At 47.7% G+C, this 26,771-nt stretch overlaps 2 protein-coding genes across 3 annotated transcripts; both read left to right on the top strand.

The window, feature by feature from the left end:
- The first annotated feature begins 755 nt into the window (after positions 1 to 755).
- AARS1 (alanyl-tRNA synthetase 1) lies at positions 756 to 22,435 on the top strand. 2 transcript variants are annotated; one of them, XM_048515861.1, is made up of 21 exons: positions 756 to 832; positions 3,222 to 3,382; positions 4,644 to 4,832; positions 5,797 to 5,942; positions 6,413 to 6,604; positions 7,630 to 7,774; positions 8,550 to 8,695; positions 9,476 to 9,584; positions 9,689 to 9,839; positions 10,010 to 10,134; positions 11,959 to 12,103; positions 13,051 to 13,229; positions 13,959 to 14,072; positions 14,697 to 14,903; positions 16,258 to 16,442; positions 17,726 to 17,834; positions 18,563 to 18,676; positions 19,511 to 19,630; positions 20,146 to 20,232; positions 20,689 to 20,802; positions 21,694 to 22,435. In XM_048515861.1, exons 2-21 carry the CDS (start codon positions 3,242 to 3,244, stop codon positions 21,877 to 21,879), a joined length of 2,904 nt encoding a protein of 967 aa, XP_048371818.1. In that variant the 5' UTR covers positions 756 to 832; positions 3,222 to 3,241; the 3' UTR covers positions 21,880 to 22,435. The 2 variants fall into 2 exon arrangements, with proteins under 2 accessions (XP_048371818.1, XP_048371819.1); XM_048515862.1 differs by lacking the exon at positions 756 to 832 and adding an exon at positions 882 to 955.
- A 1,639-nt stretch (positions 22,436 to 24,074) lies between these two features.
- Positions 24,075 to 25,623, top strand: EXOSC6 (exosome component 6). The gene has a single exon (XM_048515233.1). The coding sequence runs from the start codon at positions 24,113 to 24,115 to the stop codon at positions 24,971 to 24,973; it is 861 nt and encodes a 286-aa protein (XP_048371190.1). The 5' UTR covers positions 24,075 to 24,112; the 3' UTR covers positions 24,974 to 25,623.
- The last annotated feature ends 1,148 nt before the right edge of the window (positions 25,624 to 26,771 follow it).

The raw sequence follows: 26,771 nt of genomic DNA, 5'->3' as shown, positions 1-26,771 counted from the left end.
TACACGCCAAGGCCAAAAGGATCACCATCACTAGATCAAGGGCATCTGTACTGTACCTCACAAAGTTCCCTTCCGCACACACAGAATAATGCACTTTCAATCCACTTTGCAGCTGAATTTTACTGTGCAGAATAGCAAAATCCACTTTCAAACAATTGTGAAAGTGGATTGAAGGTGCATTATTCCGCATGCGCAGAATCGGCCAAACCATTTTCATGCAGCATGTTAAGAGAAAATTAAAAAGTGAGCAAATCAAAGACTACTGGGTATAACTGAAAGGAATCCCACCTCCTTCTCCAACATTCAAGTGCAAAAATATGTGTGGGACAAGTGGGAATTATTGCATGGATGCAGAATTGAAACGTTGGTCATCATTCCCCATTATAGCTGGAGACATGACGTTGCCAAAACGGTACAGTTACAGAACTACTCCTTGAATAACTACCCCTGTAGTTTCCCTGTGGTCTTCTGCTTACAAAGAACAGAAAAACGAGACAGGACACAGGACATTAAAAAAGAAAACGACATTTCTCCTCAGTCAGAAACTTTGCCCACAATGGCGCCCCTCCTGCCTGCCCTCAGCCCTTTTGTTGGCCACGTGATCACTCTTTCAAAGCCGTTGCATCAGCCGCTCCAAAGTCCTGGTTCACTATGACGGTTGCAACTCTGCAAATCCTGGGAGTGGGATGGTGACAGGCATTGCTTTTGCCCAATTACAAGCCAGTTCTGACTGTCACTTGCTGATGGGATGGGCGGGGCAATGCCGTAACAGGTTTGGATGCACGGTGGCAGCGTTGCAGCAGCTGGTGGAGGAAAGCCTGCTAGGAGACCGGTAGGGTTGGGATCGGGAAGCGGGGTGTGGTTGTGTTGTGGGGTAGAGGGGCGGAAGAACGAACGAATGAATGAAATTCTGCGGAGGTTCCTTCAGGAGTCTTGCTCTGCATTACAAGATAAAGTGGGTTCCCAGATTCTTCCATAAGCCCTGCACTAGGGCCACAGCTGCAGAGAATGCTGGGAGTTTGGTTCCTGCCAAGACGGTGTGATGTGTGTGTCTTTGGCTTGGGAAGCAAAGTGTGATATGAGGGTTAATCCTTGTAGTTCATAAGGGGTGGGTGGGTGTAATCTAAAGCCAGCAGTACAGACCAGTAGTTTGCTTTTACTGGGGCAGAAATGCATGTCCCTGGCTGCGTGGCCGAATGAAGATGACATTTTGCCACGTGGTAGCTTGTTATGGGGTCAGTGTAAAGCGCTTGGTAAACCGGGCATCTGCATTCCCCCCTCCCCCCAGTGGTAGTGTGGGATCTTTCTATACTTTTTTCAGGAATCTGACCAAGTGAGGTCTCCCTACTATAGTTTAGATGCTATGTATCTACATCAGTGGTTCTCAACCTAGGGGTTGGGACCCCTTTGGGGGGTCGAACGACCCTTTCACAGGGGTCGCCTAAGACTTTCTGCATCAGTGTTCTCCATCTGTAAAATGGATAAATGTTAGGGTTGGGGGTCACCACAACATGAGGAACTGTATTAAAGGGTTGTTGCATTAGAAAGGTTGAGAACCACTGATCTACATACATGCATGAAACCACTTGGGAAATGGATCATGTCTGTTTCCTGAATGGTTTCATGCGCACCATGGTTAACTTATCAGTTTGCAAATCATTCCCTGTATTTATTTTGGTACTTAGTTCCTTTTTTTCCCTCCCCAGTGGGACCCAAAGAGGTCTACAACATCAATTTCCTTGAAGTTGTGTCTTCCAAAATCTGCCCCTTTAACCACTAAACCAGCCCACTGCTTTGTTAGTTTTTGATCATCCTTCCAAAGGTACATGCTGATGTAGCGTCATTTCTATTCTGGTCCCATGGTTGTGACTCATTGGGCAGGTGAATTTTTTTTTAATGTAGGATCTTGCCTCTTCCCCATCTCTTCTTTCCCATTTTTTTCTGCCCCATGGGAAATCGAGGCTAATAGTGCACAAAAATGGTGTGGGGTTGTATGATTTTAACATCTCCATTGTAAGGGGTTCCTGGGTGGGTTTTAAGAACGGGATCTGAGAAGAAATGGTGATGAATCTTGGAAAATGTTTGCTGAGACATAATTTTGGCTGGAGCTATTTGGAGAGATGTTTGTTCTACAAATGCCATGTGGATTTTGCGCTGGAGATTTCTGCCTTTGCTTGTAGCTTTGGGAGGCTTCTGGCTTGAGTAGTGTCTGCTTAGGAAACAAGGCTCAGATCTGTTCTTTCTGTTGGCTCATCATTTCCCTGAAAGCAGGTGTGCACTGATATCAGTGTTGCAGCACTGTGTGGGTTCACAGAGTAGAGAGCTGTCATCAGGGAGAAATGGCTGACCGTCGAGACTGCAACTAAACTGCAGGAAACAGGCCATTTCTGCATTGTGCATTAGTTCCCCCCCCCCCCCCGGTACTACTCTTTGTTAATTTTTTGAAAGGTGTGTAAATATAGCAAGTTTATAGTCAACTTGTATCTTGCTTCCGGTGTAACACCAACATGGTGTAGTGGTTAGAGTGTCTGCGAGACCTAATTCAAGTTGCCAATCAGCTGTGGGAATGCACTGGGTGACCGTGGGTTAGTCACCCCCTCGGTCTAGGGCTGTTAGGGTTGTTGGGAGAATAAAAATGGAGAAGAGATTGTAACGAGTCATTTTGGGTCCCTATCGAGAGAGAAAGTGTGATATAAGTGAAGTAAATAAATATATTTCCAGGTATCCGCATTGTCATTTATAATTATATGCATTCCCATAATCAAAAATGATTGGTCACAAGGATAACTGCAGCCACTAAAAAGCATTCCTGCTTGAAAAATATGATGGCGCTTTTGGAAGATACATTGGTCATTCTGCTAGAAATGGCCAAATGCAGAGAGGCAGAGATTAAATTGAGAGCAACTCTTTATATGGACTTGGTTCACAAATAGCATTGTCTGGAGGATGGTTTAGATATCTTTAGGAATCCCCCCCCCTCCTTTCATATCACACCAGATATGTGGGGAAGGGAAGACTATTCTGAAATAGATGGTTGTTATTAGGTCTGAACGTCACTACATTTGCAACCTCTTTGCATTTACTCCGATTGCCTCCGTAACGGTTACTGCTGCAACCTGAAATTCCAGATCTGAGCACAGCGGCTTATCCTTATATAGAAATTTAGCCTTGCCCTCAAGTCTTGTTTGCTTTTTTTGTTTGTTTGTTTTTCCTCTGACCAGTACTGAGTGGTGCTCTGAAGATGGAGGGTTTAACAGCCAGCCAGATCCGTGAAAGGTTCATCAACTTCTTCGTGGAGCACCAGCACACGTATGTGCACTCTTCAGCCACAGTCCCGCTGGATGACCCCACTCTACTGTTTGCCAATGCTGGCATGAATCAGGTTGGACATTGTCAAGATTTAGAACGTTGCAGTTTGTTTAATTGATCTACACACCAATCGTAAATCATGGCAAAGTCCTACTCTTTCAGAAGGAAGCTTCAGAAAGTATGTGGACACCATTTATAGCAGCTTAGAGGCATTTTCAGCACAGAGAATGGCAATTTTCATTTATGCGTGGTGTGAAGAGAGGGGATTTTCTCCTTTTCTTTGACAATTAGAATTTGTGGGTTGTCTACTGAAATGGATTAGCTCTAGGTTTAGTGCAGACTGGAAAAAAGAACTATTTTTAGTTAAGGGTGGTGGATCTCAAACATTTTGAAGCAGGTCTCGCCTCTAAATTTAGGGTTGGATCCAGAATAAATTAGTAATTTCTACCAAATCCACTGCATGACCTCCTTATGTCATCTCTCAGACCCCCCTTTCCCCCAGGAGCTGCATTTTGTAAAGATCAGTGGACAGCCACGGGCTGCAGTGGGAATGGGGAGGCAGGAAAGGTCTCTTCTGTACTAGAGAAACTTTGTCTAGATCAGGGGTAGGGAACCTGTGGCTCTCCAGATGTTCAGGAACTACAATTCCCATCAGCCCCTACCAGCATGGCCAATTGGCCATGCTGACAGAGGCTGATGGGAATTGTAGTTCCTGAACATCTGGAGAGCCGCAGGTTCCCTACCCCTGGTCTAGATCTGACATTTAATCCATGCTCCCCCCCCCAGCAGAAACTGAACCTTATAACACTGAACAATTTTATAGTCTATAAATATCTGGCAATACTTATTTATTTACTTCACTGGGACCCAAAACCACTTACAAGGAGCAACAGGCTGTATTTTGCAGCTGTTTTACACATTAATACAGAAGCGAGTCCAGATTTGCCATTGAACCTAGAGTCTTCTGAGAGAGGCCATTGTTACTCCCATTGTACAGATTAAGAGAGACAATGCCTGCATCCTCTACACTACAGCAATGGTTCCCAACCTTCTTTTACTCGCATACCACTTGGCAACCCATTTCCCTAAAACTGTACCCCCATATTAGCAAACTCATTATGTAATTTTTGTATGTACCCCCAAACACTCTGGCACATTACCTTTTGGGGGTATGCATACCCCAGGTTGGGAGCTACTTTTCTACAGAGTAAGGTCTTGAACTCAAGACTCCCAGATTTTGCCACTGGTTCCATATCAACTTGTTTACACCAGAAGGCGTTCTGTGTCCAGGTAGTTCTTTGGAATTGAAGTCAGCCTCTCTATTTTTCTCCTAGTTCAAACCCATCTTCCTCAACACGATTGACCCTTCCCATCCCATGGCAAAGCTGACGAGAGCAGCCAACACGCAGAAGTGCATTCGGGCTGGCGGGAAACACAACGACCTGGATGATGTTGGCAAGGATGTCTACCATCACACGTTCTTTGAGATGCTGGGCTCCTGGTCTTTTGGCGATTACTTCAAGGTACAATTATATTGCCCTGAACTGGATGGCTCAGGCTGGCCAGTTCTTGGAAGCTAAACAGGGGCGGTGCTGGTTAGTACTTGAACTGGAGGAATTCTGTAGAGCTACGCAAAGCAGGCAATGGAAACCCCCTTCTGTTTGTCTCTTGCCTTGAAAACCCTACAGGGTTGCCGAAAGTTGGCTGTGACTTGATGCCACTTTCCACCACCACAGTTATAACACTGAGTGGGGCGAGAGACCGTTCTAACTGGCTTCAGGTAACCAGCCAGTTGTCACCTGCCTTAGGTTCTGAGCTGTTTGGGGGAAAAGGCAGGTAAATCAATATTTTAAATAAAGGCTTGCAAGCTCTTCCCTGCAACTCTGCCCGTATCGATGGCAAGTCTGCACACAGCATGATCTTCAACTTCTGTTGGGACAAAAGCTCTTAACTTGTGCATAATTCATGCAATTCTGGTTCTAAATCTCTAGCAGTACCACTTCTGATTGCAAGTACAGTGTAGAATGCTTCTCTCCGAGCTGTGAGTTTTCGATTTGCAGGAATCTTTTTTCATATGGAAGTATCTCATCAGGTGGTTCCCTCCCAACTTGTGCATAATTGATTGCTTCTATGTGCAAAGAGAACTCCCGCACGTAGAAACCTAGTATACCAGGATTATAGCAATCTGAGGTGGTACTATCTGGACACAAATGTATCACCCCATTGAGAACCAGGATTGTATGAATACTGAAAATATGATGGTTCTGAAAAGTGAAAGCTGAGTTCATACCATGTGCAGATGCACAAAATATACACAACCACAGAAAAGAGTGTGTAATACCGTTGTGAAATTTATATCAGTCCACTCATTGCTTCTATGAATGTTGGCCGCTGCACTGTTAGGGCTGGAGAGGTGATATGTAAAGCTCTTCTGAAACGCTGTTAGATTGTGCTGAGTACATTAGACCTTCTTTCTTCTCCATTCAGGAACTGGCTTGCAAATTTGCCCTGGACCTGCTCACCATAGAATTCGGCATTCCCATTGAGAGGCTATATGTCACTTACTTTGGTGGACACGAGGCTGCTGGCTTGCAGCCAGATTTGGAATGCAAACAGATCTGGCTAGATCTAGGGTAAGTGGTGCAGAGTCTGCATTGAACTCCAGTCTGCATTGAAAGTTGGCTGTGTGTTTCGAACAGCAAAAACCTCTGCTCAGTGATTTACAGTGTGCCAAGTGGGAAAAGCAAGAGGTAAACCATCAGAATCGTCCTGGGGTTTCCCTGCCCAGAAAACTGAGAGAAGGCAAAAAAAGAGGCATCAAAGCACAATTAGAATCTCAGAATCATGTTCTCAATTTCCTTTGTTTCCAGGCATTGCCAGGCATTCCTGATTTTTCTTTCTTGCTGATATTATTTTAGATATAGATTTGCTAAACCTTTCTTTTAAAAATGAGATTCAGCTCAGCGGGTCCCAGAGATCCAGAGTCGTCTTTGTAATCAAAACCACTACTGGTTCCTTTTAAATGTATACAATGTCCATTACAGACACTTCCCCCATTCTTTTTTACTCCTCTGTTGCTCACTGGGCATTTCCTCCTCCGTAGTCTGGCAGAGAGCAGGGTCCTTCCAGGCAGCATGAAGGATAACTTCTGGGAAATGGGAGACACGGGGCCTTGCGGGCCTTGCAGCGAGATCCATTACGACCGGATCGGGGACCGAGACGCTGCACATCTTGTCAATCAGGACGATCCTAACGTGCTAGAAGTCTGGAACCTGGTGTTCATACAGTTCAACAGGTGATGTGAGAATTCCCCTCCCCGAATCTGCTCATGTGGTGTTTCTCTATTGATTGTGGGGCCAGTTGCCTGCTGGGATTCAAAACCTCCCTACTAGGGTCTTTAGGGCACATTTGCTTAGGCTTTCATGTTAATTATAGTTTGTTGGCTGTAGAGTTAGGGTTTTTTTCCTCCTGCCTTTTAAATAGTGCCAATTATTATTATTTTATTGCAGCTCCCCTTCAACGTTTTTTTTTTAGAAATTGTCCATATATACAAAAACTCCTGCCTTAGATCACCTGCTCCCCATTGATTGTATCCCTTGATCTGGAAGAATCCACAAACAAGAACGTGACCCACATAATACCTTTTATTAGGACCAGCCCAAAAGAGTGTGCAGGACTCAGATTCCCCAGAATTCTTCCTGAGGTTGAATGAAGAGTTCTGGCGAACCTTGAGGATGCTTTCACATGTATGTGTTAGTGCTAGTGCTAATTGAAAAATAACAACAACAATAGACCTTTAATAGGCATTATTAAAAACAAACAAAATTGAAAACAAGAATCAGCACAGGGATCTGAAATACAGCCTATCAGCATACCAGGACCTCTCCTAAGAAATCTGCAACCGTCTCCAGTATCATGGGTGAGCTATTATTTAACAGAAAACAAGCCCAAACATTATGCCTTAGCAAAGGAGGGGTAATACAATGAAAATCAGGTCTAAAATCAGCATATTTAGGACAATCAAATAAAATGTGCAGCATCGTCTCGGGAGCATTGGTGCAATGAGAGCAATAACTACAAAAATTATATGGATTGTGTTCTCAATTCTGGATTTTGCTTTCGGACCAGCAAGGCTACAGACTTCTTTTTGTTAGCAAGATGTTATTTCCTTTGGGTTGGATTGGTTTTAATTTACACCTATATTTATAGGTCCTTCCAGGTTACACATGCTGTGACTTTATTTTATCCAGAGGTGCTTTTGAACTAGGTCCCTGTTCTTGTCTCTTGCATTACAAAGGTGTGTCTCTTTCCGCTCTACAGGGAGTCCGACGTGATCCTGAAACCTCTTCCCAAGAAGAGCATTGACACTGGAATGGGTCTGGAGAGGCTGGTGTCCGTGCTGCAGAACAAGATGTCCAACTATGACACAGATCTCTTTGTGCCCTACTTTGAGGCTATCCAGAAGGTACCTGGCCCAGATGCATTGTGGGTGATCATCCATCGGTAGATTGACTGTGGGTAATCTGTCCTTCTCCAGAGAACATGTTGTGAGCCTCAGTCGGGGTCCCCAGCCTTTTGGAATTCCAACCCAGGTTTCTGAGCACAATAACCAAATGGCTGCTGCAGGAGGCAAAGTCAGCCACAAAATGTCAGGAAGTAAGGTGATATAGAACGCTAATAGCTCCCAAAGGCACCTGGTGAGCCACTGCGAGTAGCAGAGTGCTGGATTAGATGGACTCTGGTCTGATCCAGCAGGCTCTTTCTTATGTTGTTATGTTCTTATGTAATAGTAACTCTTCAATATTTCAGGAAGGAGCTCTTTTTGGCATGGTCATTTTTTATCTGTACAGTCGATCAGAAGCTCTGCTGGGCAAAAGCCTCCATCCCATCCACTTTCTGAAAGGAACCAGGAAGGGTGTTGGTAGGTTCCATGCAGTGGTGGGATTTAGCCGATTCGCACCAGTTTGGTAGAACTGGCAGCTAATTTTTTGTCTAGTTCAGAGAACTGGTTGTAATCCCACCACTGAGTCCTTTCGGAACCGGTGGTTAAATTATTTGAATCCTACCACTGGTTCCATGGTGTTCACAGGCACCACTAGGGGACCCCTGGCATAGATTTTAATTGCAGCAATGTGACCTGTTCCCAGCTGAGCAGCCTTAGCTGTTTTTAAGCGTAGCAGAGTGATCTTCTACACGTTTCTCATGCAATTCTTGACAATCACCTTATTTCTTCTTCGTAGGGTACAGGTTGCAGGCCGTACTCTGGGAAGGTTGGTGAGGAAGATGCGGATGGCATCGACATGGCATATCGCGTCCTGGCTGACCATGCCCGAACCATCACCATAGCCCTTTCGGATGGTGGCAGACCTGATAACACCGGCAGAGGGTGAGGGAGCTCTGGGGTTCAGCTGTTCAATCTGGGCCATATGGGTTGTATGGACCTAGTATGGGCTTGGGGCCTAAGACATGGATCCTAACCCTTGCATCCATTCGCATCCTTCCTAGTAATTGAGGAGGGGGTGCTTTTCGGTTCCCTAGAAAATGCTGATCCTTTATTATGAGACGAGCAGAAGCAAGGATTAGAATCCTAACTCAAGAATGGATTAGAATCCTAACTCAAGAATGGATTAGAATCCTAACTCAAGTATGGATTAGAATCCTAACTCAAGAATGGATTAGAATCCTAACTCAAGAATGCTTACATGGCTCAGCTGATCAGAGCAGCAGCAAAAGAAGAGTTTGGATTTATATCCCCTCTTTCTCTCCTGTAAGGAGACTCAATGGGGTTTACAATCTCCTTTCCCCCCCCCCCAAAAAACAAACACCCTGTGAGGTGGGTGGGGCTGAGAGAGTCCAAAGAACTGTGACTAGCCCAAGGTCACCCAGCTGGAATGTGTTGGAGTGCACAAGCTAATCTGGTTCACCAGATAATCCTCCACATCTCAAGTGGCAGAGCGGGGAATCGAACCCGGCTCTCCAGATTAGAGTTCACCTGCTCTTAGCCACTACACCACGCTGGCTTAATCACTAGGCCAAGCCATATGCAGCCCTTTTTAAAACATAAAGAAGCATCAGAGATGATTATCTCAAGGCTGTTATCCGGAGCTAACAACTCTTGACATGATCGAAGGATTTTAGGAGTGCCATTGATTTTCCTCTCATGCAGCTACGTTCTGAGGCGCATCCTTCGCCGTGCCGTTCGCTACGCCCATGAGAAGCTGAACGCTCGGAAAGGGTTCTTCGCAACCCTGGTCGACGTGGTGGTGGAGTCACTGGTAAAAATTTTTATGTTTCTGTCAATTTTAAAATGTTGCTCAGGGCAGGTGGGGCCAGGAAGAGCGAGCGAGTTGTATTGAATAAACTGTCCCTGTCCCTTTAGGGTGGTGCCTTCCCCGAACTGAAGAAGGACCCTGACATGGTGAAAGACATCATCAACGAAGAGGAGGTCCAGTTCCTAAAGACACTCAACAGAGGCCGCCGTATTCTTGACAGGAAGATTCAGAGTCTAGGAGACAGTAAAACCATTCCTGGTATGAAACCGAATGTCAGAATTCAACCATTCTGACAGACAGTGGGGTTACAGTGTCGAACTGGGATCCCGCAGGCTCCAGTTCAGATCGCTACTCTGCCATGGAAACTGCGTGGCTTTAGTGCTACTCCAGCAGTGTCACTGTTGTCTCTCTCACCTTTCTGCCTCCAGGAGACACTGCCTGGCTGCTGTACGACACCTATGGTTTCCCCGTGGACCTCACTGGGTTGATTGCAGAAGAGAAAGGCTTGACAGTTGACATGGAGAGCTTTGAGGAGGAGAGGAAGGTTGCCCAGGTACGTCTCAGCTGCGACTAATTCAGGCTTCTTTGGGGGCACTGATTGAATATGTCGATCCGTGTATCAATTGGTTTTAAAATATGTGCATCTCACTTTGTCTGCCTTACAGAGCTCTGGCATGAGCCCTGGGCATGAGACACAGTGCAAAGTCCCTCCCTTCACCCATGGCTCACAACTTGTGCCTGTGAAGTCACCTTCTGGATCCAGGAAGGGAGTTCAGGGCATAATTTTGTTTTGCTGTGTCCAGCTCCTCCAGGTCCATTTGGGGGAGAAAAGCATTGTAGAAATATCTAAATCAGAGATCTTCAAACTATGGCCCTTCAGATGTCCATGGACTACAATTCCCATCAGCCCCTGCCAGCATGGTCAGGTGGTAGGGCTCATGGGAATTGTAGTCTATGAACATCTGGAGGGCCATAGTTTGAAGACCCCTGATCTAAATCAATAAATAACATTCTAAATAGGAATGCAGATTTTTTTTAAAGTGCTAAATGTATTCAAAGCAGCCAGGGACACAATGAAAATCAGAGCACGCACGCACGCACTCTCTCTCTCTCTCTCTCTCTCTCTCTCTCTCTTCATGTATTATTTCCTTAGAAATAACACACTTTATTCTGCTCTAACAGGTGTTGGTGTTGGTGGTGGGTGTGTACTTGCCCAGTTCACAAAAAGCCAGAAAACAGGAGAAATGCTAATCAGGATTCCTGTAGGAAGGGAAAATGAGAACATTCAGTTCTAACTTCTAGCTGAGGACGCTGCACAAAGTAATGTGACAGTAGTTCGTTAGGGATAAAAGCACCTTAGCTTTCGCTTGAACAAGGAGGAATGAATCCAGTGGGAATCGTTGCATAGACAAGGTCCAGGTAGCCGAGCGCTTAGGGAAAGAGATGAGCTGCTTTGTTGTGAATCAGTGTGTTCTCTTTGTGCCAGTGTATGGGAGCCTCCGTGCTTATGAAGAGGCAAAGCCTTTTGAAGGGTTGACCACAAACTGTATCCCTCCTTCTATAGCAGGGGTCGGCAACCTTTACCACCCAAAGAGCCATTTGGACCTGTTTTCCATGGCCACAAAGATCTACTGAGCCAGAGAGGCGGCTCCACACGGAGCCGCCTCCGGTTTGGCCCCTCCACTCACCTTTCCTTCCTGTGCTGGGAGGCGGAAGCACTGGGCAGGGAAACCCCCTCTGCCCGACGGAGCCCCTCCACTCACCTTTCCTTCCAGCGCTGCTCTGGAGGGCTGGAGGGACACGCCCACACTAACCTCTGACCTCCAGGCCATGCGGAGCCACAGTATAAGGCTGAAAGAGTCGCATGTGGCTCTGGAACTGTGGGTTGCAGACCCCTGTTCTATAGATATGGAACTCTCCCACTACGAAAGGTTTTCTTGTTGAGCTATTGGATTCAGCCTTTCTGGCCTTACAGTGCAATCCTTAGCTCAGGGATGCTTCAGATGGCAGCCTTAATATCCTGGTGATGGTTAGAAAGCTGAGAAGGACAATCCGAAAGCCTAGCAACGTTTGTCATTTGTGTCGTTGAAGGCTTTCACCAACGGAATCAATTGGCTGTTGTGGGTTTTCTGGGCTGTGTGGCTGAGCTGTGGCAGTTTTTGCTCCTAACGTTTTGCCCTCATCTCTGGCTGGCATCTTCGGAGGCATGCCACGGCCGCAGACAAACAGCCCGGGAAACCCACAACAGCTGATTTGAAATTTGCTTCATCAGCGTATCTGCCCCAGCTTTTTCAGTGCTGTTTTCTAGTCACCAAGACTGCCCTACTGAGGCTCCCTTTTCCTGCCTTTTCACTCTGGGGTTTGTTATTGTTCCCAGCTCAAATCCCAGGGCAGGGGAGGCGGTGACGAAGACCTCATCATGTTGGACATCTACGCCATTGAAGAACTCCGGTCCAGGGATCTGGAGGTTACAGATGACTCTCTCAAGTACAGCTACACATCAGATCCCAGCGGCTCATACGGTATGTTCTAGGCTGCTCTCTTTTAATGTAGAATGTTGGATTTCACGAAGTTGGCACAGTGTTTTGGCAGTGATAACAAGGGGTTTTCTCTAGTTTTCTGTGCCTTCTTTCCTCTACACTACTTCCAAAAGCCTCTGCCGTTGGGAACTTTAACGGTTTATTGAATTAATAGATTACAAGCGAGAACCCACAATGATTTGTGGGGGCATCTCACTTCCCCGTCCTTCACTGTTTCCTCTTTCCCTCCCCTGGCAGGCCCCGTAGTCTTTTTCCTTTCCCTGCTTCCTTCTCCCATTCCCACCCAACAGCCCATTAACCTTTTTCTGCCCTCCCATCTTCAGCTTTCTCTCCTGTGGCATCCTCTACCCATAGGAACTGTAACCCAGTTGCATAGTCCTGGCTGCCAGGCCAGGCCCGGTTACACAATGGGGAGCCTGCAAGGACTTGAATGAGGCACCTTGTTTACCCCTATATCTACCAATCCCCAGATCCTAATTTTTCCCCTCCTTCCCGCTTGCCAACCAGCAAATAGATTGTTAGGCTTGGGATCCTAGGACTCCTAATAGGTCGCCACCTGTGTGGATTTTAGGTTTTTATCTTATAATATTGGAATTTTTAGTGGGATTTTATATTATAATATTGGAATGTTTAATGTTTTAACTTATATGTAAGCCATCCTGAGTATGGCTTAGGCCGGGAAGTGTGGAGTATAAATATAATAAAATAATTAATAATAATAACAACCACTCTGTGCCCGTCTCCATGTGGTAGAGCAGTCTACAAATCTAATAAATAAACAAGTCGCACCCTTCTAAGCCTGTTGAAAAGGCCTGATGACCTCCAATTGCCAGCTTCTTACTTTGCCCTCTTTGCTGCCTGGTTTGTTTAAATACAGAGAGTTCTGTTCCTCTCCAACTCCACCCCTCTTTTTTGCCCCCAACGTGCAGAGTTTGACAGTCCTGTGGCTACGGTGAAAGCCCTCCGCCGGGACAAGACGTTTGTGGAGGAAGTGTCCACTGGCCAGGAGTGCGGGGTCATCCTGGATCAGACTTGCTTTTATGCCGAGCAGGGAGGACAGATCTACGACGAGGGTTATCTTGTGAAGGAAGACGAAGGCAGTGAGGATGTAGGTTGCTGCTGTGACTTTGGCACTGTGGGAGGGCGGTCTTGTCGGAGGGAATCACTGAACACTTATTCCATTGTTGGCTTAATGTTGCTGATTGTGACACCTACATAAGGCTGTGAGCTGACTTGGATCCACATATCTTGGGGACCGCTTTTACCCAGATCGCCCAATCAGGTCCCTCCACTCCTCGGAGGAGAACCTGCTGGTAATCCCTGCCCAAAGGATATCCAGCTGGCCTCAACAAGGGCCAGCGCCTTTTCGGTCCTGGCCCCCACCTAGTGGAATGAGCTCCCGAGTGAGATCAGGGCCCTGCGGGATTTGAGTTCTTTCCGCAGGGCCTGCAAGACAGAACTCTTCTGCCGGGCGTTTCTTAGGGACCAGCCAGGCTGAGATTTACTATTACTGGCCTCCCATGGGATAGCGGGGATTAAGTTGCCGATGAAATGTTGATTTGTTATACAGTTGTATTTTAAATATTTATTCTATGTTATTGTATTGGTTTGATCTTGTTGCTGCCCTGAGCCCTTTGGGGATGGGCGGGGTATATATCTAGATGTTTATAAATAAATAAAATCTGTCCCCCCCAGATAATGTTGGGTCCTGAAATCTGGGTCCTTCTCAAGGTTTTTGCTTCTGTGATTGGGTGGGCAGTTGTAGGAGTCCCACTGCCTCCCTCTGTTCCTGCCTTTGCCAGTGTAGACTTTTACTGTCTGTTTTTGGTATCTGCAGAAGACAGAATTCACGGTGAAGAACGTCCAAGTGCGCGGAGGCTACGTGCTTCACATAGGCACAGTCTACGGCAATCTCAAAGTAGGAGACACCGTTCGGCTGTATGTGGATGAGGTGAGCAGATCACTGAGGCGGGGATCCCGTGAACATTCTCCTGGATTCCCACATTAGTTGTTTTCACCTAAGTTCCCTTCCTATTTTGAACTGGGAATACTGGCAAGTCTTTGGCTGGACCTTATCTTTTGTGAATTGGTTTGAAAGCAAAATGGTGTGATATAAAATTTTGTAAACAAACACATCTGTGGGCTGAGCGGCTTGGAGTCCGGAGATGGATTGTTCCATCCAGTCACCAATCACGAGTGGCCAATCTGTCTAGTAAATTTAAGGACTCTACTGTTGTGGAGTGCAGGCACCGCGAGCACAGCTGGGACATGACATATGAACCTCAAGGGGAGATGCAGTATTGAGCTATGAAGCGTGAGAAAAATGAAGAGATGCACATTTAAGTGATGTACAGTTAACTGATGCATATTTGAACTGGCCTTTAACCTTCCTGGATTTCTGAAAACATGATCACTTTTTGGTGAAACCTTCGTATCAAATCGTGGTTAAAATTTGGCAAGACCACAAAGAGTTAAATAAAATCGCCTCTGGAGTTCGATTTAGTGTGATTTAGGCCACTTGGTTGCAGGACCCCAGTTCCTACCTCCCTCCTTCATAACCATCCTTGCTTTTCAGTCAAAGCGAAGACCCATCATGAGCAACCATACATCCACCCACATCCTCAACTTTGCTTTACGTGCTGTACTGGGGGAGGCCGACCAGCGAGGGTCCCTGGTTGCCCCGGATCGGCTACGGTTTGACTTCACCGCCAAGGGAGCCATGTCAACCAAGGAAATCAAGAAGACAGAAAAGATTGCCAATCAGATGATTCAGGAAGCCAAGGTATGGTGCGTAGTGACTTGATTGTCAGGGCTGAGTTATGTTTAGTGTTGTAAATCCTTAGGGCAGCAGTTCTCAACCTGTGGGTCGCAACCCCTTTTGGGGGTCGAACAACTCTTTCACAGGGGTCGCCTAAGACTCTCTGCATCAGTGTTCTCCATCTGTAAAATGGATAAATGTTAAGGTTGGGGGTCACCACAACATCATGAGGAGGAGTAGGAGGAATAGTAGTTTGGATTTATATCCCCCCTTTCTCTCCTGCAGAAGACTCAAATGGGCTTACAATCTCCTTGCCCTTCCCCCCTCACAACAAACACTCTGTGAGGTAGGTGGGGCTGAGAGAGCTCTGAGAAGCTGTGACTAGCCCAAGGTCACCCAGCTGGCGTGTGTGGGAGTGCACAGGCTAATCTGAATCCCCCAGATAAGCCTCCACAGCTCAGGCGGCAGAGCGGGGAATCAAACCCGGTTCCTCCAGATTAGATACACGAGCTCTTAACCTCCTACGCCACTGCTGCTCCAACTGTATTAAAGGGTTGCGGAAGGTTGAGAACCACTTCCTTAGGGTATTCAGCAACTTTCCTGCACTCTGCTTGTGTGAAAGGCCTGTTCTCAGATCCTTAACGTGGGTTTTTTTTTAACTTCTTGGCTTTGGAGCAGGGGTACCAATACCTTTCCTGGCATTCATCACATTTTTAGAAAGTGGGAGGGGCTCTTGCCTAGCAGTGCTTCTGATTGGCCACTAGAGATCTGATTGGCTGTGCAGATTAAAATAATGTGTCTGGTGTTGCTGTTGGCACAGTGTCGTTTTATTCTCTTTCACTCCTCTTTTCAGTATATTCTTTGAATTACTCCTCTTCTCCCCTTCACTTGGGCTTCTTAGGTGTATGTGGCTCCACATTGTTTGGCAGACATTTCGGGGATGTGCCCACAACCCTAGATTGAATTTCAAAGGTGTCCACGAGGTCAAAAATGTTGGAGGGCTTGCTTTGGAGTCTGCCAGCGTTGGGGTGTTTTTAAAAGCCTACCCCCTTTTCCTGTTAAGATTCTCTAGAAACACCCCCATGGCATGGAAATGTTCTGTTATGTTGGACAGAGTTACTGCATTTCACGGGTTACACTGAACACATATACAGTGTACACTTAAAGGTGCAGAGTCATTTTCATGTTTTATGTAATGCATGTGCAACTGGACTTGTGATACGAACCACACATTTATCCAAGTACCAATCTTCAGTTTAATTCGTAAAGCAACGATACTTTGACTCTTTCTTACAAACAGATGTATACATGCAGGATGTGCATTCCTTCACGGTGACAAGTGAACAGGGCTCTCACCTTCTTGTGGTCCATTTTCCAGGTGGTCTATGCCAAAGACTGCCCTCTGGCAGCAGCAAAAGCCATCCAGGGTCTGCGAGCTGTGTTTGACGAGACGTACCCTGACCCTGTGCGTGTCGTCTCAATTGGCATCCCTGTGGAGGACATGTTGGCTGACCCGTCCAGTGCTGCTGGCGCGGTCACATCTGTCGAGTTCTGTGGTGGAACGTAAGTACTGCAGAATTAAGAGGGGTTCAGATCCGCAGGAAGAGGGGTTGTGCAAATGTGGGGTTTCCTGTAGAAGGGAGAGGCTTAAAATCTAGTTTAGCTATTGAAGTCGTTACGGGCGATGCAATGAAGAGACGAGACGCAGCGATAACATCCGGTGGAGAGAAGCCAGCAGCAGGCTAATCTGCTGAGCTGGGGTCCCTGGCACCTTTTATTAAGGGTTTGGGAAGGCGGGAGAGCGGGAGAAGGTTGCACAATTCATGACTCATTGGGGCTTCGTACGTGAGGGACGAAACGTTCCTGTCTGGGCTAATCCATACCTGGGGGTATTGAGACCCTTTGTCTGGGGTATCTTGTGACCTGTGAGTCAGAGGGGTCTTGTGATGGGTGTGCGTGTGCGCCCAGAAGGGAACAGATGACGCAGGCATTCCTGTGCACTTTCTGAGACTCTGCTGGGATCGCTGGCTCACCCCTACATCCTATCTTTGCCAGGCTCTGCCTGTTTCAAAGTCTCTCTATCCTCCTCATCTTGGTTGAAAGCCCCGTGGGGCAGAGATCATGGCACTACTGTTACCATGTATTCTATAGGGCAGCTTATTAATTTATTTCAGTTGAAGCAGTGGCAACCTTGGGAGCTTGCTTCTGCATTCAAAGCCATAAGGCATCAAACAAAGGCCCTTTCCGCACGGGCCAATAAACCCAGGCTAACCACAAGACAAAACCCATATTGGGGGGGAACTTCGCATGGATCCCACTCCTAGTGTGAGTCTGCTCTGCGTTTTCCACCCCAAGCCAGGTTTTTCAAGAAATCACACTTTCTGCAATTCTTTAGTTGTAACACAAATTGCAGCCGCTCATGAGTGAATGGCTGCCATGGGAAGCAATTGCTTCCTGGTTTTTGAAGGTCCTCCCTGTGCAGCTACGCAGCATGGGAGGTGAGTTTTTTTTTTTTAAAAAAGATGCACTTCCGTGTGAAGGCACAATGGCAGCCCACACTGCTTCCACAGGCTCTGTTCACTGCCTGCTCGTAGGGATGCACACAGGACAGCAGGAGAGCGGGTTACTTTATTCCACCTGCAACCCACTGTCCCGGTGCAGTGCGGAAGAGGCCAAAGTAATGCAGGCATTATGCCTTTCTGTCAATGAAAGAATTTGCAGCAAAGCTAAGATCTGCCTATTCTCAATGGGTCTCTCACTAGAGTTTCTAAATGAATTTACTAGAACAGAAAGAGGGTGAAAGAAAACAATACCTTCCCCCCCCCCCCCTCCTGATGTTTCCACAGGCACTTGCAGAATTCCTGCCATGCTGGTTCATTTGTGATTGTATCAGAGGAAGCGATTGCCAAAGGTATTCGGAGGATAGTGGCCATAACTGGAGCAGAAGCCCAGAAAGTGAGTGGAAAGTGGGGGGGGGGGCATCGGGAGGGGGGGGGCTTGCTCACGTAGGTAATACCTTGGCCAGCGAGCATCTGCATTGGTGTGGAAAGTGTTCAAGTTTGATCCCTGGATCTTGGGTAAGACATGTGCCTGGAAACCTCAGAGAGTTGCTAGCACACAGTGTAGGCCAGGCATCCCCGGCACTGTGCCCGTTGGTGCTACGCTGCCTGTTGATATCTCTTCTGATGCCCATGAAATGTTTTTAGAAAGCAGGTGGGGCCAGGTAGGGCTTGTGCCTATTGGAGATTTGATTAGCTGGGCAGACTTTTAATAAATGCTGCTTTAGCAGCAGCTGCCACCACAGCACAAGGATCTGCACTGTGTTGCTGAAGTAAAGCTGTGGCAGCCATTTTGTGGCTGGCTCCTACGGTGGCCATTTTGTGGAGGCCATTTTGTTGCTCCACCCACAGTGCTGTGTCAGAATTCCATCTGTGCCTGCGGGCTCAAAAAGATTGGGCACCCCTCTAGCCAATTTGTGGCTTGGTTGAACAGTGACCAGGTAGCTCCGTATGTCAAGATCAAGTTGAAAAAAAACTGCTTTCCTTCAAAGCTTGTGTGTGCATGCATTATGCTCATGGGCACAGGCCCCATTTAGCTGTGAGGCTGAGAGCAGCAGTCGGAGCTACTCCTGAAGTACTTATCTGTAAGCAAAAGATTCATTTTGCTGAACTTCTCTTCCCAAGGCGCTGAGAAAAGCAGACAGCCTTAAGAAACTGCTCTCCGACCTGGAAGCTAAGGTGAAGGTGCAGACCGCTCCCAATAAAGAAGTCCAGCGTGAGATTGCAGACTTCAGCGAGGTACGAGACAGGCTTAGATACTCTTGGTGGGGGAAAGGCAATTGCTGCACCTACTCCAGAATTCTCTGGCCACTGAAGTCAGTGCTGTTTTGCTGAAGGCTGAACCGGAGAGACTGCTGGTTGTGCGGCACAGACTTATAAGCAAGGCTATGCAATGCAATGCACCATCTATAACCCTGGATCTGTAGGCAGGGAAGCCAAGTTCAGTATACAGAATAAGATATTGTCATAACACTATGCTGCATCGTTTATGTTCCTCGAAAGAGCAGGTTTTTATGTAAAGAACCGTATCACGCTCTGAAGGTCCTTCCCAGGGAAACCGATTCTAACACCTGCAATTCAGTATGCAAAGTAATATATTTTCCATAATTGCATAATTACATTCCTGGAAGCTGTGAACCAAAGTGTTGTACAACCCACTGGACCTGCCCTTCCCAGAAAAGCTAGAGTGTCATGCATTTATGCTAAGGAATATGTTTTCATAAGTCAGCCCTGCGAAATTATGTGGTTAGAAGCCATGAGAGATGAACAAGAAGGCATGTCCGACACTGAAATAGGGTCTCACTCTCCTTCGTAGGGCTTTACTGAGATTTACTTTACCCAGCAGCTTTTTATCTTATCCAAAAAAGTCATAGGACTGAGATGCTTGTTCGTTTTGAAATGGGAGCTGAGATTCTGGGAATTCCAAACTCACTGGGGAGTGCTTGATTCTCATCAACCTACTTGGTCTGGCTCAGATGCACAAAAGTCCTGCCTGTTGCAATAAGAATACAATACGATTGGCTGTCTTGTGAAGTCAGAGCAGGACTTCCAAGTTCCTTCTTCCATTTGCAGACCCTGGCCACCGCGGTCGTTCCTCAGTGGCAGAAGGATGAGCTGAGAGAGGCCCTCAAAGCACTGAAGAAGGTGATGGATGATCTGGATCGTTCCAGCAAAGCGGACGTCCAGAAGCGAGTGAGTTTGTCCTTTCTGTGCCCCTCCCACCCACCCCTTTCTCATCTCTTTCCCCAGCTGTGTCATATATGAAAACTGCAAACAAACAGAAATTGCTGTAACACACAGAGAGTGAGCCGGAAGGGCCTGTGCCTCCATTTTTATTACTTTAAAAGGAAACGTACCAGTTTCTGCACTACTAGCTCCTATTGTGTGTCTGGTGTGCACCTCATTCTTGCTGACAACACAGTAAAATTGTCTTGAAGTCACATGATGCACCCTGTTTGAGGCTAAGCAGTTCTGGATATTATCAGTGCCCAGATGGGAGACCACAGGGAGAACGCTTCATGTGCATCATCTTGAGTTCCACAGAAGAAGAGCAGGATATCTATGTTGTAAACTAGAAGGCAGTCATTCAAGGTGCTTCTTTTGGGTGTCTGATAAAATCCAGGAGGGGGTCCATTCCTGTTAATAAGCAGTGATCATATCTACAGACAACCCAGCCTGTGTCTAAATGTTTCCTTATTATCGTCCAGGTTCTGGACAAGACGAAACAACTCATAGAGTCTCACCCCAACCAGCCGCTGGTCATACTGGAAATGGAAAGTGGCGCTTCTGCAAAGGTAATCCAGTTGAATGGCCACACCAGCCCTTTTCCCTGCCTCCACAAGCATAAAGAAGCCTGGTTTATTTTTCTTGCTTGCAAACATGATGTAGGCCTGGAAGGGTGACAGTAGCACAAGACATTCCCTGGGGGTCATTTGGGAGTATCCAGTGCCTTTCCAGTGCAGTAAAATCAGAAGTTACCCTAGTCCAAAGATATACAGGTATGCCACCTGATGGCAGGTTTTTGACAAAAATTGTCCAAAGCAAAGGCAGACATCTCATTTGCCTGGGACACCTCTTCCCTTGTCAAGGAGTTTCTGGCAATCATGGGGAACTATGAGAACTGGTACCTGGTTTGTAAATTAGAGGATCAAGTGCGGAATGCAGCCCCCTTAAGAGGTATGAATTCACACAGCAAGCGCCCATTCCAGAAGCATGCTTGTTACCCAACCAGACAGTATGTCTTACTGCAGGCCCTGAATGAATCCTTGAAGCTGTTTAAGACTCACTCGCCCGAGACAGCCGCCATGCTTTTCACAGTGGATAACGAAGCCGGCAAGATCATCTGCTTATGCCAAGTTCCTCAGGTAAAGTGGACTTTTAGATTTTTCAGAAGGGCTTCTTTGTAAACCGGGGTGCTTTTCAAAACATATTGTTTCACAGATGCTTTTAGGTTAAATGTTTTAATTGTGACACACCTTGAGAAAAACTACTCTGTAAATGCTGATGAATAACAATAAATCAATTAAAAACCAATCGGGCAACAGACTATAGATATCCAACAGGAAGGCTTAAAGACCAGTTAATCGTTAAATGCCTTCCCAGTGAGAAAGGACTTGCTATGCAGCATAGGTGTTAAACTCGCGGCCCTCCAACTGGCAGGGGATGATGGGAACTGTAGTCCATAACATCTGGAGGGCCACGAGTTTGACACCTATGCTATGCGGTTTGAAAAAACTGTCTCAGAGGGTAATCTCTGGATTTCCTCCAGAAGATCGTTCCACAATGTGGGTCCTACAGTTGAGAATAGTACATCTTGTGACAGTAGCATAGCTGCCCAGTGGAAGAAAAAATCAATGCTGATTAAGTTGGCCCGTGGGTTGGGGAGAGTCAGGACGCATGACTCTGCTTGGTAGGAGCTTTGTGGAATTAAAGAACAGCAGGGTGTTGTGGGTTTTCCGGATTTTATGGCCGTGTTCCAGTAGCATTTTCTCCTGACGTTTTGCCTGCATCTGTGGCTGGCACCTTCAGAGGATCCTTGGGCTAGTCACAGTTCTTCGGAGTTCTCTCAGCCCCAGCAACCTCACAAGGTGTCTGTTGTGGGGAGAGGAAGGGAAAGGAGTTTGTAGGCTGCCTTACAGGAGAGAAAGGTGGGGTATAAATCCAAACTAAAAAACCAATAAATTCCTGCGACTTGATGGCAATTTCCATCATCACCAACATGTTCTCTTGCACACTTTTCTCCCTTCGTCTTGCAGAAGGTGGCCAGCAACGGGCTGAAAGCCAGCGAGTGGGTGCAGCAGGTGTCGGGGCTGATGGACGGCAAAGGAGGCGGCAAAGACATCTCCGCTCAGGCCACCGGCAAAAACGTCGACTGCCTTGAGGAAGCCCTGCAGGTGGCCACGGACTTTGCTAACCTGAAGCTGGGAGAGCTGAAGAACTGACCTCAATCTGGCACCCACCGAAGAAGGGAATTGTAAGGTTCGGAGCTGACTTTTAGTGGAGAATGTAGGCTACGGGGTTGCTGCCCTTCTGAATACGCCAGCTCAGACAGTGACCCAGATGTAGCACAAAATGCCAGCACTGCACAGATTCTAATCTAGTCTTGTGGTACTAACTGACCCGCCCTGTGAAGCCAGCCATCAGTTACCTCCCTCAGATATTTTTTTTGTGCCCAAATGTTTGTCATTTGCTTCCTGAGATGGTTAAGTTCAGTGCTCTGAAGTGCTGCCCAACCCCAGCGCAGTTTAAAGAATCGTGTCCAAGATTCTGAACTCCCAACTTTCGTCCGTGCTTTGGCACTTGAGACGGTTGCTGTCACGTGATGAGACGGAGGTGTGAACTTCAAGGCTGCTCTCGTCTCTGTAACTGTGGCTGCTCTGGCTGCTAATCGTAGTATTAACCTGTGTTGTTTGTAGCAAAGCCTTAGGTGGGCTCATTCTCTTCGTCATGGGGAACTGTGGCCACTAGGTTGACTGCTAAATAAAAGTAAAGATGCAAGTGTGTCTTTGGGCATTTGTGGCTATCAAAACAAAGTGTCTGTGCGAGCAGTTGCTTGATAAAGGATGTGACTTTTATAGTGTTGTAAACTAAAAAAGGTGATGCTTTAGAATCATAGAATGATAAAGTTGGAAGGGCCGTCAAGTCCAATCCCCCCCCATGCAGGAACACACAATCAAAGCACTCCCGACATATGTTCATCCAGCCTCCGTTTAAAAACCTCCAAAGAAGGAGACTCCATCACTCTCCGAGGCAGCGAATTCCACTATCGAACAGCCCTGACAGTCAGAAAGTTCTTCCTAATGTTTAGGTGGAATCTCTTTTCCTGCACCTTGAATCCATTACTTCGTGTCCTAGTCTCTGGAGCAGCAGAAAACAAGCTTGCTCCCTCTTTGACATGGCATCCCTTCAAATATTTAAACATAGTTACCATGTCCCCCCTTAACCTTTGCTTTCTCAGACTTGACATCCCCAGCTCCCTTAGTCTCTCTTCGTAGGGCATGGATTCCAGACCTTTTACCATTTTGGTTGCCCTCCTCTGGACACATTCCAGCTTGTCAAATATCCTTCTTTAGGGTCTGAGCATTGTCTGTTCTGATTAGTCACAGCTCTTCAGAGTCTCAAGTAGAGGTTTGTGGCATCACATGCTGAGGACTGAACGTGAGACATGGTGCGTGCAAAGGTGATGTTCTATCGCTGAGCCATAGCATCATCCCATAATAACCCACACATGGAGCTTCCTTGTACCGAGGCAGTCTATTGGTCCACTGAGGTCAGTATTGCCTGCTCACTGGCAGCAGCTCTGTAAGGTCTTGCAGATGGAGATGCCTGAATCTGGACAAGCTCCTTGCAAAGCAGATCTCGTGCCATTTAGTCACCAGCCTGTTCAGGGCCCAGCCACAGAAGAGAGGGAAAGGTACGAGTGAAGCCTATCCAGGAAGCCCAAGCTGCAAGACTATTACTGCTGGTGCAGTCTGTTTGTGATATTATTGGGGGGGGGGGGTTCTTTAATGACCCATGAAAGTGGTATAAAAATTGAATTGGGAGACTGTGGCTTTTGTTAGTTTTTTCCAAAACATAGCAGTTCCAAGGCAGTTCCGTCACATACAAGGGAGATTTTTTTCTTCCCCTTACAAGCATCACCCAGAGGCATAGTCCTGTTATGGTACAATTCTATTTAAAGCTGCACTAGTCTAAACAGACTGAAGTCTGTGGGATCAAATATCAGTGCCGTGACCTGAATGGCCCAGGCTAGCATACTCTCATCCAATTTCAGAAGCCAAGAAGCAGGTTTGGCCCTGGTACGCATTTGGGTGGGAGTCCACCCAAGGAAGTCCAGGGTCAATTTGCCAGCAAAAAAACCCCCAGAAAGCAAGCACAAAATTGCACTGTGGGTAATCTGAAACAAGAGTCCAGGGGCACGTCAAAGGCTAACAGCATTTATTCCAACCATTTTGTGGATTTGCCCGTGGAAACTACTCGTTTGACAAAGGCTGCTCTGAGCCAGATCGCTTTAGGCTGGCACCAACGTTGTGAGTCTCCCCAGCAGCGCCCAGTGGTTCCGGTTACGATTCGCTCTCTGAAAGTACACGCGGGAGCCGCCAGAGGGCGCGCGCGGGCCGGCCGGTGGGAGGTTCCCCGCTGCGTCCCTTCCGGAGCGCGGTTCGCGGAGAGACCATGCCGCTGGACCACAGGCGGGTGCCCGGCCCGGAGGAGTCGCAGGCGCCGCTGCTGTTCGTGCCCGCGGCAGCCCAGGATGCAGAGCCTCCGCCGGGAGACGCGCGCCGGGACCCGACGGCGCTGCAGCCGCTGTTCGCCCGCGTGGGGCTGCTGAGCCAGGCGAAAGGCTCGGCCTACGTGGAGCTGGACGGCGGCACCAAAGTGCTGTGCGCCGTGGCCGGGCCGCGCGAAGCGGGGGGCGGCGGGGGCGGCGGGCCGAGCGGCGGCGAGCCTCGGGGGCGGCTGGCGTGCGAGTTCCGCCGGGCGCCGTTCTCCGGGCGCGGGGCCCGCGGGCGGCCGAGCGACCGGGAGCCGGAGCTGAGCCTGGCGCTGCAGGAGGCGCTGGAGCCGGCCGTGCGCCTGGCGCGCTACCCGCGAGCGCAGCTGGACGTGAGCGCGCTGCTCCTGCAGGACGGCGGCTCCGCGTTGGCGGCCGCCTTGTGCGCCGCGGGGCTGGCGCTGGCCGACGCCGGCGTGGAGCTGTACGACCTGGTGGCCGCCTGCGCGCTCTGCCGGCCGCCCTCGGGGGGCGAGTGGCTGCTGCAGCCGGGCGAGGCCGAGGAGCGCGGCGCCGCCGCCAGCCTCACCGTGGCGCTCCTGCCGGCGCTGGGGCAGGTCTCGGGCTTGCTGGGCAGCGGGCAGGGCGGGGAGCCGGAGAGCTGGGCTCAGGCCGTGCGCCTCGGCCTCGACGGCTGCCAGCGCCTCTACCCGCTGCTGCGCCAAAGCCTCCTGCGCGCCGCCAAGCGCAAAAGCGCCCAGACGACCCAAGAGCCGTCCGAGGGGGAGACGGGGGAGCCCCCTGCTGCGCCCACCGCTTGAACCAGAGGCATCTGGGCATCCTTGGCACCCGGTGGTCACCACTAGACGAGGCGCTGCTGGGGTCCACCGCCCGGCCATCTCTCTCGCTCTCCCCGGGAATCTGCTCTGGCAAGGACTCCGAAATCCAAAGACCTGGAGCAGGGTTGGGGCAATGCCACTAATCCGCCTGAAGCTCCCTGGCGCACCACCCTGTGCCCAGCGCGCGACTCCTTCCTTCGTGAGGGACCAGCTGTATATTTCCTCTGCTGGTCATCACCGAAGCAACTGGCATCAGCCTTTCAGAGCAGAGCTGTCGATGCCAGGAAACTCCAGAGGGAGGCTGCATTAAAGGACATTCGAGAACAGTTGCAGGAGACGCTTTTGAAACCCAGGAACAGCATCTCCAGCCTTCTGTTGAAAGACTGCTGAATCCCTATTATTTTTGTAGTTTGCTCAGAGAGATTTAGGGGAAACTGGGAAGAGCTTTTGAATTGCTGTTATTATTTCAGTGAAGAGGAAACAGAATTAGTGGTTTGTGGCAGACGGACTTCTGGATTTGTTGACTGAGCTTTTGGTTCTGGAAGGCACATTCCATGGACTGACCCTGAAAAGCTGCATTTTCGCCTGGTTGTGGAGGTCTTTAAAATGTCACACATTAAACATGTTTTTTTTAAAAAATGCATTGACTCAAAGCCTGGCGTCTGTATGTGTTTTTCCTCTTACTTCAGCCAAAGTACCAGTAGTTTCAAAGGTGTTTTTCCCCAGGGAGATATGCTTCGAGTTACGGTGCCAGTAAATTTGTTTAAATGTTTTCCAGATGGTTTATGTTAATTTAAATTTTTTTAACACTTTGCTAAAATCAAAGGAAAACACTTTTGCCTCTTGGGGAATTTCTTCTCAAGCTTCTGGGCAGTTAAAACAAATTTGCATTTGCAAATCCCCTTGAGTTTCTTTTTTTCCTTAAAAAGGGAATTTTTGTTATTACGAACAGCTCTGTGCAGCAGGGGGGGTTTTTTTTGGGGGGGGGGGTTGGTAGACAAATTAAATTTTACAGCTAGAAAGCTCACCACCAGTAGGATACTTAAAATAAAATTGGGCTCCTTCCTGAAGAAGTGGGATATGCATCGGAAAATGTATATACAGTAAATGATACAGAGTCATGTTATAGCAGAGGTTAGTAATTAGCTTCATGTTAAATGTGTAGTAAGTGTACTGACTCAGGCCTGTTTTCCTGGGATCAGTGGATCTCATAACCATGTTTTGAGAATCTATCCTGGAAGGAAAAGCATACTGGATATTAGATAACAATTGATCTAATATCAGTATACGCAACATTTTTCAGAATGTGTGCTACATCCCAGCCCAAAGACTGGCACTTAGTAAAGGAACCAAGAAAGCAGGGGATGTTCAGGGAAATATAAATAGCTAGACTTAGTAACAGTTAGAAGACAGACTTAGAGTGGTTGTGGGCGGACTTTGATAAGAGGCCTAATCACTGGTAATCTATTTCACAATTTTCTGGCTCTGGTTTTTACATTTCACTGTAGTGTAAAGGTTTGTATGAAGCTGAAAAATTGGTGGGGACTCCATGTATGGAGGAAAACAATTATTTTCATGTGAGAAGGAAAAAACACCAGTAAATATCCTGTAAAACCTTAAAGTAGGAGCCTTGCAGCACAGAGCGATAAGCTGCAGTACTGAAATCAAAGCTCTGCTCACGACCTGAGTTTGATCCGGACGGAAGTGGGTTTCAGGTAGCTCAAGGTTGACTCAGCCTTCCATCCTTCCCAGGTCATTAAATGAGAACCCAGCTTGCTGG

Source organism: Sphaerodactylus townsendi, linkage group LG14 (genome assembly GCF_021028975.2).
Source record: "Sphaerodactylus townsendi isolate TG3544 linkage group LG14, MPM_Stown_v2.3, whole genome shotgun sequence".
Taxonomy (NCBI): Eukaryota; Metazoa; Chordata; class Lepidosauria; order Squamata; family Sphaerodactylidae; genus Sphaerodactylus; species Sphaerodactylus townsendi.
Note: the sequence above shows the minus strand (reverse complement) of the source record. Positions and strands in the feature narration are given on the sequence as shown.